The sequence below is a fragment of the Leuresthes tenuis genome, unplaced genomic scaffold, assembly GCF_036924035.1.
Source record: "Leuresthes tenuis unplaced genomic scaffold, fLeuTen1.0.hap1 SCAF_28, whole genome shotgun sequence".
NCBI classification, from domain to species: Eukaryota; Metazoa; Chordata; class Actinopteri; order Atheriniformes; family Atherinopsidae; genus Leuresthes; species Leuresthes tenuis.
Window position 1 is genome coordinate 300980 of NW_027325382.1, and position 11866 is coordinate 312845.

Consider the following 11866-nt stretch of genomic DNA (forward strand, 5'->3'; position numbering starts at 1 on the left):
GTCTCTCCCTAACCCAAAGTCTATCCCTAACCCAAAGTCTCTCCCTAACCCAAAGTCTCTCCCTAACCCAAAGTCTCTCCCTAACCCTTAACCCAAAGTCTCTCCCTAACCCAAAGTCTCTCCTTAACCCAAAGTCTCTCCCTAACCCAAAGTCTCTCCTTAACCCAAAGTCTCTCCCTAACCCAAAGTCTCTCCCTAACCCTTAACCCAAAGTCTCTCCTTAACCCAAAGTCTGTCCCTAACCCAAAGTCTCTCCCTAACCCAAAGTCTATCCCTAACCCAAAGTCTCTCCCTAACCCAAAGTCTCTCCCTAACCCAAAGTCTCTCCCTAACCCTTAACCCAAAGTCTCTCCCTAACCCAAAGTCTCTCCTTAACCCAAAGTCTCTCCTTAACCCAAAGTCTCTCCTTAACCCAAAGTCTGTCCCTAACCCAAAGTCTCTCCCTAACCCAAAGTCTATCCCTAACCCAAAGTCTCTCCCTAACCCAAAGTCTCTCCCTAACCCAAAGTCTCTCCCTAACCCTTAACCCAAAGTCTCTCCCTAACCCAAAGTCTCTCCTTAACCCAAAGTCTGTCCCTAACTCAAAGTCTGTCCCTAACCCAAAGTCTCTCCCTAACCCAAAGTCTCTCCTTAACCCAAAGTCTCTCCCTAACCCAAAGTCTCTCCCTAACCCAAAGTCTCTCCCTAACCCAAAGTCTCTCCCTAACCCAAAGTCTGTCCCTAACCCAAAGTCTCCCCTTAACCCAAAGTCTGTCCCTAACTCAAAGTCTGTCCCTAACCCAAAGTCTCCCCTTAACCCAAAGTCTGTCCCTAACTCAAAGTCTGTCCCTAACCCAAAGTCTCTCCCTAACCCAAAGTCTCTCCTTAACCCAAAGTCTCTCCCTAACCCAAAGTCTGTCCCTAACCCAAAGTCTGTCCCTAACCCAAAGTCTCTCCCTTAACCCAAAGTCTGTCCCTAACCCAAAGTCTGTCCCTAACCCAAAGTCTCTCCCTAACCCAAAGTCTCTCCTTAACCCAAAGTCTCTCCCTAACCCAAAGTCTCTCCCTAACCCAAAGTCTGTCCCTAACCCAAAGTCTGTCCCTAACCCAAAGTCTCCCCTTAACCCAAAGTCTGTCCCTAACTCAAAGTCTGTCCCTAACCCAAAGTCTCTCCCTAACCCAAAGTCTCTCCTTAACCCAAAGTCTCTCCCTAACCCAAAGTCTCTCCCTAACCCAAAGTCTGTCCCTAACCCAAAGTCTCTCCTTAACCCAAAGTCTGTCCCTAACCCAAAGTCTCTCCTTAACCCAAAGTCTCTCCCTAACCCAAAGTCTCTCCTTAACCCAAAGTCTCTCCCTAACCCTTAACCCAAAGTCTCTCCTTAACCCAAAGTCTCTCCCTAACCCAAAGTCTCTCCCTAACCCAAAGTCTCTCCTTAACCCAAAGTCTCTCCCTAACCCAAAGTCTCTCCTTAACCCAAAGTCTCTCCTTAACCCAAAGTCTCTCCCTAACCCAAAGTCTCTCCCTAACCCAAAGTCTGTCCCTAACCCAAAGTCTGTCCCTAACCCAAAGTCTCCCCTTAACCCAAAGTCTGTCCCTAACTCAGTCTGTCCCTAACCCAAAGTCTCTCCCTAACCCAAAGTCTCTCCCTAACCCAAAGTCTCTCCTTAACCCAAAGTCTGTCCCTAACCCAAAGTCTCTCCTTAACCCAAAGTCTCTCCCTAACCCTTAACCCAAAGTCTCTCCTTAACCCAAAGTCTCTCCCTAACCCAAAGTCTCTCCCTAACCCAAAGTCTCTCCTTAACCCAAAGTCTCTCCCTAACCCAAAGTCTCTCCTTAACCCAAAGTCTCTCCCTAACCCAAAGTCTCTCCCTAACCCAAAGTCTCTCCTTAACCCAAAGTCTCTCCCTAACCCAAAGTCTGTCCCTAACCCAAAGTCTCTCCAGCAGTGATCTCAACATCAAGGTTCTGACTAAATGAACAGATTTTTTTCTGTTTATTCTTTTTTTTATTTGACAGACACTACGCAGAGCTTCACTTCAGTGGACTTTGACTGCTTTCGTATAATCTGTAACTGTATTATTATAACACAGCGATCATAGTTCATCTCCAGGGTTATTCAGCTTGGTGTCTTACCTTTATCTGCTGAAACGTAGTGTTGCTCCTGGCTTTGATCTCACAGATAAAGGACTCAATATTCTTACTGCTTTCTTTTCTCTCCATGATGCAGGGATGCAGCTCTTTATCCTGCACCCCCCACACTGACAGCTCTTCTTTGGTCATCTCTAGTTTGTCTGCCTTTTTCTGAAGAAGAGAAGTTCAGCTTTAACTCATGTCTCATTTTTCCGTGTATATGACAGGATAAAAAAGGCATTACTTGAATAGTGATGCGGACATCATTCCCTTCCCTCGCAGATATGAAGCTGGTAAACTCTGGGTCTGGATAGTAAATCATGCTTGTGGGGCAGGCCAAGCTGTGATTGGCCACTTTCAGAGACACGGTGCTGTTGGAAATCTGAGCGTTTCCAGCTGAAGGAGTTTCATAGGTGAGATTCTGCAGAGATTTAAGCACCATCTGGGTTACAAATCGTAGGATCTGACAGAGAAAGACATCAGCTGAGACGTTGTGCGTGTCTGCAGAGCCACCTGATAGCTGCTGTGCAACAGAGGGAGGACGTCCTGCAGGGCGTGGCTGTGTGTGACCCCAACCACCAGCTCCAGGTGGGACCCCGAAAGCGTGACCTTCCTTTTCCCACTGCAGCCAATCAGAAGAAAGGACATCACATAAGGAATAAGAGGGTTTCAAGACAACTTCTATCATTTCCAAATAATAGAAATAATCTATTAATGATGTTTAGTCCTTCATTTCATTCTCAACTAACAGAGTTCGGTCTGGACTGGCGACTCCTCCCTCAGAGTCTCTGCTTCACAGCTTATTTCCATCACCAGGCGGCTCAAAAACATCCTCTGGAGCACAAGACGATTCCCAAGCAGATAAAATCTATTTAGGTTCTGAAATACCACCAGAGGTCTGGATAGTTTGATGCAGCTGCCTCTATGGGAGTGTTGGCTTCTAGAGACCATTTAAACTTCTACTCTGTGGGAATCCTGAGGGGATGGAAAGTCAACCAAAGATGATCCGAGTTTGGATCAAGAAAAACATCTTTGAAAAGAAATAAAGGAATTCATTAAGCTTGCATCTAAATCTATGATATATTTGAACCCGTTCAGTCACAGATGTTCTGCTGTGGAACAAAGTGTCTGACAGACTAAAGACCAGCAGGTAAAACGATGCATTCAGCAGAGAAATAAAAGCGCCTGCTGACAGACTTCCTTCAGGTACTGGCATCATAAATAAGTGAACCTCAGTGGGAAGCAGAAACCAACCACAAACGGGTAAAGTCATCACTTCCTTTCATGTGGCAGTAAAAGCTGTTTGTTCCTTTAGAAACAGCTCACTGCATCTATAATGATCTGTTTCATCAGAAGCTTCAGTCTGAAGTCATCTATCAGCTGGCTTTAAAATGTATGAAGTGTTTTAACAAAAAATAAATAAAAAGCAGTATTTGGGCATCAAAGACGCAGCTAATGTGTTTTTCAGATTATTATTCTGCTTGTCACGATGCTGGAAAGAACAAGAGTAAAAATAGATAAATAGAGTCTCATAAAACTCTGTTGCACAACTACGGTGAAGCGAAGACAAAATGGGACCTTTGAAAGGGGAAGTAGTCTCATGGTGAAAGTCATTTTTGGGAAATGGTCTGTTTCCCCACCAGATAACCCTCAGCCTGTAGCTGTCACATTTGCCGACACTGTTTCTGAGAATAAGTTTCAGTGAAATCTCTCGCCTGTCTCAAAGCGCCGAGGCCCAAAATAAGCTGCTTCAGGTCCTCTGTTTCCTTTTTGATGGGCAGCAGGGCAGGTGCTATATGAGTTAGTATGAACTGTAGCTGCCGGAAATCCTGCAGCAGAATGAGACCAAAACTTACGGCTCGGTAGAAATACCTGATCCAGCTGCTGTTCGGCGCCATGTTGGTGCAGACCGGTGATGACTTGTAGGTGATGCCAGAGTTGCCGTGGCAGCTACCGTCTGGCAGGAGAACGCACACTTTAACCACACTTTTAGTATCTGTTGTGGGGATGTGGAACGTCAGATTGACCCCAGTGTTGTTCCACACAGGAGATCTGAGCAGAACACACAGAAACAGACAGTCAAGCATCGCATCATCAGGCTGTAAAATGTGACGAGCAACAGAACAGAGACTGAGGAGCCTTTAACTGATAAAACAGCACTTTAAAATGAACACAATCTGACCACAAACAGAGAATTAAATGATGAGAAGCCTCATCTCAGCCAAAGAGAAATATAAGATCTGATGTTCAGCAGAGCGGCTGAACAATCAGCTGCTGCCTCACTGAAAAAGAAACCTTAAAGTTTTCAGCTCCAAAGAACAAGTAAAACTGTAACGTCGGCAGTTAAGAGGAAATCCTGACACAAGGGGTTCGGGTCTTGTGCAAAGTGGCAGTTCCTGCAGAGTGACTCACTCCCGTGGAGAACAGTCCATGCTGGCCTGGATCCTCACTCTGGTCACATGACGGAGGTTCCGACCTGACAGCAGGGCGTGGTTTCTGCCGTAGAAAGACACAACGCTGGGAGTGATGGAGGAGATCTCCGGCCTCTGGCAGGAAAACACAGAGGAATAAGACTTAATACAGACTCCTCTGACATTATACCGCATGTGAATAAGAGTGTTTCAGACTCACTGAAAAGTTCGTCCCAGACTCCATCTTCTGGCAAACACTGAGCTCCTGAAACAGGAAGAATAAATCCAGCAGGTTTACATCACTGTAGCAGTGACTGAAGAGCTGCTGGAGCTGATATTAAAGAAAGTTGGACACATTGTGTGTGTCGCTGTTAGCTTACGGCTCAGCGGTCTCAGACTGATGGTGAGTTATAAAATGTGAGAAACAGAAGCCCATAAAAAGGTGTCTTATTACATTCTGCAGTCCCTGATCGGCCCAGGAACAGCGGCTGTTGCTCCACCCACATCCAGCCTGGATGCACTGCTGACATCTGAAGAGAAAACATCAGACTCTGAGGAGGACTTCCATGGGACACCAACACGGTTTACAGCGCTAACACGGATCATTTCAAATTCAGGAGGCAACAGAAAGCGTTCGGTGGGGGTGAAACGCAGTTAACTGTGATAGAAGAAAGAGGCTCTTCTGTTCAAATGAAGGTTTAACTGATCATCTTCCTCAGTGACGGACTTTATTGATCACGTTCTCCTCTTTACATTCAATATTACCTCATAGTTATATTGGAAAGATACTAATTATACCTTTAACTGGGTTTGTCTTAACATATTAATGCGCTTACAAAGCAGAACTTGGAGGTCCTTGGACTTCAGAGCAGTTTGTTATCTTCAGATGTTCTGACAGATGTGTCGTCCCAAGTCTCATCTTTACTGTGATTTGTGCCCCTGAGAAAAAAAGGTCCAAAATTCAGTTTTCAGACTGGTCTAACTTTAGGTTTTAATGCGCTGCAGCAATAAGGTGAGACGGCACATATCTGCAAACTGTGGCTCTTATGGCGATTCAAGCTGGCCGTAAACTCGGATCAGTCATGAACCGTACTGACCGCCAGCAGGAAGAGCGCCATCAGGCAGGATGTAGGTGCATTGTGGGAACTGCGGCAGGTACGTCTGGCTTAAAGACGCCTGAGAGGCTGCAGAGAGCTGACAGGCAAAGTTAGACGTTGCATTGTGGCCCGCAGTCACGTGTGTCTGGATGATCAGTTTGATCTGAGAACAGAAGGAACATTAGTGAGGAATAACTGACGGCTACTCATGAAGATGGTCATCAGTCACCTACCTGTCCAGGGGGGGCCTTCACCACTCTGTGGGAAACCATTTTCTGCTGGGATTCCTCGGGGATGGACAACCAGTCTGAGTCTTTGCAGTCGTCTTCAAACGTGCAGCTGGAAGAACAGAAAAACGTCATCACCAGCTTTAAAGTGATGCGAGGCTGTGATCTGCAGGAGACGTTTCTCTGACCGGGTTTCAGAGCTGCACCAGACACAGAACGGATCCTGCGCAGACCAGCACTGCCGCACATCTGTGTGCTCGCTGCACCGCGACACGGGAACACGCTTCACCTGCAGGGAAACGGTCAGACACACTTTATAACACAGCCAGGTTCCTGCAGCAGGAAGACGACCCGGGAGGAGCACAACTACCTGCTTTCTGAACGCCACGTACACCTGTTTGGGATCCACTGGGTCCAGATGGATTCTGGGAAACACTTTGCGGTCGTCGTTGGCCCTGTAGAGCACCCTGGGACAGGCTGGGTGAAAGTTCCTGTCCACAGCCAGCTGACAACAACAACATCCATGGTTATGTTTGTGACCAACGGCGTAAATAACCAGCAAAAACACGAAAGATGAATCTCATATTGGTTGATTGTGTGAAACGTGTCAGCAGACTTCCTCTGGTTGAGTCTCTTCACTTCACTTCAGTGAATTACTCTGAAATATTCCTGGAGTTCAACATCAGAACGAGTCAATAAGGGGATGAAAGCAGGTCAGAGTCTGAGCCACCGAGTCACTTTCAGCTGCTGTTATTTTTCATATTTCATTATTCAAACTGTTATTAAACACCATTTATACGTCTTGTCTTTAAGAACGATGAGTAGAATGCAATAAAGCTTCTAACCCTGCCAGCACTAACAGAAGAGAAGTGGGCTGAAACCTCTGCTGGTTTCATGCAGCTTGGTTGCTAAACTTCATCAGGATATACACAGGATGTGATGCAACCGCTTGTGCTGCTCAGAGTCGGTGCCAACTGAGTCTCCAGCTCAGCTGAATGTAGAGTTCCTGCTGTGCTTTAACACTTCTCCCGGAGAGGTTCACCTGTGCACAGAGGCAGAACTGAAGTCTCTTTGCTCAGTGAGTCCAACGGACTGTTACTGTGGACCGTTTCCACTTCCCAACCCTGTGAGCTCGTAAAAGAGAGATGGACAGAACACACAGAGAGATTTTTTCCAACACACCTTGATGAGCTGCCCGTCTCCGGTCCCGATGAAGAAGACCATCCAGGCCTTCTGCCTCACTGCCAGCACAGAGGTCATGTAGCTCTGCCTGAAGAGCAGCGCCTTTGGCTTCAGGGTCTTTGGTTCTGACTGAAAAACAGACAAAAATCTGTTCAGTTATTTATGGAGAAGTGAAAAGATGAACTTCAGCAGAAACGTTAACAGTGCTGTCTATAGTAATGTTAGTCATTCAGGGAGGATGTTCAGTGTCTAACATTTACAGGACGAGTCCAAATGCAACAGAAACAGAACAAAAACAAAATGGACAAACCAACCTGAGCATGAATTTACATATCTCACACTCATAGTGAAAACAAAAAGGTGTTTATTCTGCTTATTTGCAGCTCAGAAAACAGGAAAAAGATGCATTTATTTATTTGAAGATGCGCAGAATAAATGCAGAAACAATATCTAGGAGTGGAAACAGAGTTTTTTATCAGTTCTCAGCAGCTTTAAAGTGAATCTCTGGTCTGAGCTCCTTTATCCTCCAACACAGCCTGAACCCTCTGAGACAAGCTTTCTGTCATTTCTTTAAGGAGTCTTCAGGAATAGTTCTCCAGGCTTCTTGAAGGACATCCCAAAGCTCTTCTTTGGATGTGGGCTGCCTTTTGTTCCGTTCTCTGTCAGATGATCCCACACTGCTTCAATAATGTTGAGGTCCGGGCTCTGGGGAGGATTCATCCCTCCATAAGACCTGCTGCCACTGATTTTCAGTCCACTTCTTGTGTCATTTGGCACAGCTCAGCCTTTTCTCCCTGTTTCCCTTCCTTAAGAACGGCTTCTTGACAGCCACCCTTCCATGGAGACCATTTCTGTGTTACTGTTTTATTTCACACTTAGTTAAGTGGTTGAGAGTTATCAGCCAATCAGTGCACCTGTTCCAGCACCACAGTACCTCAGATCTAAGCCATTAAGATGAATGTCAGAGGTATCAGAAGCTCTGCAGGGAACAGAGAACCAGAGGCTTCAACAGCCCATAAGGGAGATGCAACGGCAGCTTGATATCAGACGAGGGCCAGACCCATGGCTCATCCTCCATCAAAACCGATGCAATACAGCCAGTGAGGATGGCATGGAAATAAGGAGTGGCCACTGATAGCCTGAATAATCAGCTACACTGCCCACTGAATTAGTAGGAGAGTTGACAGCAGGCCTCAGGAGGATCAGGAGGACTTCTTCCATCAGAGAACTGCAAGTCAGGAAGTAGTTCAGGTATTAGTTCTTATAGAGAGGACACAGCATCCGTCAGTTCGTCCATAAATCCTCTTATTCTGCCCCCCCCTAAACAAGGCCTACGTGATGATCAGAGATACATGGACTGCAACACTCGCCATCAGACAGACTCTGCATCAGAGCCCTCAAACCACTACTTCCGACTTCTGTAAAAGAGATGCAAACAGAAGTTCGAAAGGCTCGACTTCTTCGTTAAATCTTCTCCCTACAGAAGTGTTACATCCGATAAGATCATCCTTTATGCAGCACTCCTCATTGCCTCTGCCTAAAGTTGCCTGTATGCCACAGTTCAGATGCAGAAAAGCACTCTGCACAGGATAAACTGAGGTGTCCTTAACTCAAAGCCTCTGGGTTTTGTATCCAGTCACATTCCAGACCCAAACTTATTAACCCTGAATCTTCTCTTCATGGGGCGGCAGGACCCATCTGTAACGGGGGGTGTTTGGACCCAAATGCAGTACAAAGGAGTCAGAAGACAGTGGTAAAAAGTTCAAGGCTTTACTGAGACTCTGGCAGACAAACGGTTTAGAAACCGGCAAACAGGAATCAGGAGAGGAGAGGCAAAGTTCTTGGTCAGGGACAGAAGGTCGAATTACCAGGAGGCAGACGAAGCAGGGAATCAGGGACAGGTCGGTACCGGTAAAGCTGGCAGGAGAACGCTGGGAAGGCAAAGAACAATCTGGCAAAGGATAGTGGAGCTGGTGACTATATGCTGGGCTGATTGCATGTGATGAGAGGCAGCTGTGTGCACAGGGGAGTGAACTGATGAGCTGGGTGTGGCTGACAGGCTGAGTGGGAGGCACTCAGAGGCAGGATCAATGGAAGATTACTGATGGTTGGATGACTGAACTGTGACACCATCTCTACCACAAATAGCTTTTACCGGAGTCAGAGTGTGGCAGACAAATCCAAATCCTGGCTCACCTTTTCTGGAGGAAATGTATGAATTATTACCTTCCAGCTTTACTAACACACACCAAACGGCAGAAAGAGACAGTTCCTCTACAACCTGGAGTTGGACCAACAGTTCCCAAGAACCCTCTGGAGGAACCCGGTACTGAGGGAGGCCATTAAGAAGAAAAGAATTCCGACAAAACAGGAACGGACAATGAGCCCAAATGAAAGATTTTTGGGTCATATCTGAATGTGCAAAATAAAGAAATAGCCACACACGGGCAGCTGTGTCCAAACTTTTGACTGCAGTGTAGCATTAAATTCAACTTCCCCACAGTGACTGCAACACAAAACCAAAAATGGCGCATTCATCCAGCCACAGAGGAGTCCGTTGTTACACAGCTGAGAAGCTGTCAGCAGATGTGAATGTTTTGAAATCTGCAACAGAACATCTAACAGAAGATAAGAGTGAATAGTCATGGAAGGAGGGTCAAGTTTCAAATTCAGAAAATAGGTCAGAAAATGTTCTTTTTTTATATCTGAAAAATTCTGCTTCACCTTTCGGGGCTTTGACACCACAGGAGAACAACATCCAAACATTTGTTCATATAGAGCAACCCACCGTCGCTCCTTTAGTGAGGAAGAAGTCGGGATCTTTATCGGAGCCATCGCTGCCATCGGGGCTGATGTCGAACACCACCAGCTCGGTGTTGGTTTGTTCTCCGTCCACACTGAACACGCCGCTCCACAGCACCTGCTGCCCACCCGGGATGAACGAGGCGGCCAGCAGTCTGCAGCTTCCACCGTCAGAGAGTCTGAGAGTCGCGCCCCGCAGAGTTTTTACAGTTTCCGCCTTACCTGTTTCAGCCCGAAGCCAAATGAGACGGACTCTGTTGCTTTCAGCGCCTGAGCGCACGTTGGAGAGCAGATACACTGTTGAATTGATCTGAAAACCGTCCACAAACTCAACATCACCTTTACTTCCGATGACAGCTTTTCCCGATGAAACAGACAGAGAAAATATCCCTCCTTCCTGTGAGTTATCTGTATTCTGAAGGTTTATAGTCTTTACGTCAGAGTGGCAGCTGCTCTTCTTTGACTGGTCTTCGTACTGTTGGACCGCAGTCAGAATGTAGGTGTCGCTCCGAGTTGAATCCTTCTTCATGTCCACCAGAAAGCCGACAGAGCCGCTGCTGCTGATCAGTGATCCCACCTGGATGTCTTCTCTGTACAGAAGGTTAGAGATGTTCTTCAGGTCCAGAACCTCGCAGTAACCGCACCCGTTGTCAGGCGCGCCGCAGCTGATCAGAGAGCCATTCTTCACAAACGGCAGTAACGTGTTCGTTCTTAATGTTGTTTCCCACGCAGCCGCCTCAGAGACCCGGTGAAACTCCTTAGTCCCTAACTGGTCCCCGCTCTTAAAGATCCCTTTTTGGGTCAGCGAGCGGACCAGTTTCAGGTCGTGGCTCAGCTGGTACAGCCTCTCCGCTGTGGCGATGTAAAGACTGGAGCTGCCCACAGCGAAGTCCCGAAAGTCTTCATCAGAAGTGAAAACTTCCTCTTCCTTCAGACACAGAGACGGTTCTGCCCAAAGAGAGCAAAGCAGACCGAGCAGCAGGATCATCTTGGCGCACCGACTCAGCTCGAACTGGGACACCTTCACACACTGACGGTCAGCTTCACTCTCTGACACAGAGCCTTGAGAGTCGTGCGTAAAAGCGCAGAGCGCCTCCGCGTAAAGCAGAAGTGCTGAAAGGGTGTGTGTGCGCGCGCGTGTCCTATCTCAGCTGTCTTTGCGCGAGAGGCGCTGATCACTCTGATAGAATTATTCACTCAAATTCATGTACGTGTGTCCGGGCTCATATCTAAATTCTAATCAACTTCTAGGATGTTTCCTTCGAAATGGTCTTTTAACTGTTGGATTTCCATTAGTTCTTCTGTTTATACCTCCCGCCTGTTGATACGGCCTGGGCAGGAACTGGCTGCAGTGTTTGGGAGTTGGCAGCTTGAAAAAGTTTTCTAAAAAGGGTTTAGAAATGAAAGTTGTCAAGTTGAATCCGGATGAATTAAGATGTGCCTCTGAACTGAATGTGAAGACATCTCATAAATGGTCCGTGAGCATTTCCACTGACCTCTTTGAATAAGCAGTTCAATACCTTAAATAAGCAGTTCAATACCTTAAATAAGCAGTTCAATACCTTAAATAAGCAGTTCAATGCTTTAAATAAGCAGTTCAATGCTTTAAATAAGCAGTTCAATACCTTAAATAAGCAGTTCAATACTTTAAATAAGCAGTTCAATACGTTAAATAAGCAGTTCAATGCTTTGAATAAGCAGTTCAATACCTTAAATAAGCAGTTCAATGCTTTAAATAAGCAGTTCAATACCTTAAATGAGCAGTTCAATACTTTGAATAAAAAGTTCAACACCTTAAATAAGCAGTTCAATACCTTAAATAAGCAGTTCAATACTTTAAATAAGCAGTTCAATACCTTAAATAAGCAGTTCAATGCTTTAAATAAGCAGTTCAATGCTTTAAATAAGCAGTTCAATACTTTAAATATGCAGTTCAATGCTTTAAATAAGCAGTTCAATACCTTAAATAAGCAGTTCAATGCCTTAAATAAGCAGTTCAATGCCTTAAATAAGCAGTTCAATGCTTTAAATAAGCAG

At 46.0% G+C, this 11866-nt stretch overlaps 1 protein-coding gene across 1 annotated transcript in view; it reads right to left on the reverse strand.

Moving 5' to 3' along the window:
* Positions 1-10866, reverse strand: part of plxnc1 (plexin C1) — a 28927-nt gene extending 18061 nt beyond the window's left edge. Inside the window, exons 1-14 of the mRNA XM_072379092.1 lie at positions 9816-10866; positions 7028-7156; positions 6216-6350; positions 6034-6134; positions 5852-5957; positions 5619-5781; positions 5358-5460; positions 4976-5051; positions 4742-4786; positions 4523-4656; positions 3983-4162; positions 2624-2732; positions 2355-2531; positions 2114-2281 (exon numbers count right to left, since the gene is read on the reverse strand). Coding sequence (XP_072235193.1) covers positions 2114-2281; positions 2355-2531; positions 2624-2732; positions 3983-4162; positions 4523-4656; positions 4742-4786; positions 4976-5051; positions 5358-5460; positions 5619-5781; positions 5852-5957; positions 6034-6134; positions 6216-6350; positions 7028-7156; positions 9816-10817 — 2628 coding nt within the window. The 5' untranslated portion in view covers positions 10818-10866. The remainder of the gene's footprint in view (positions 1-2113; positions 2282-2354; positions 2532-2623; positions 2733-3982; positions 4163-4522; positions 4657-4741; positions 4787-4975; positions 5052-5357; positions 5461-5618; positions 5782-5851; positions 5958-6033; positions 6135-6215; positions 6351-7027; positions 7157-9815) is intronic.
* Positions 10867-11866: the final 1000 nt, after the last annotated feature.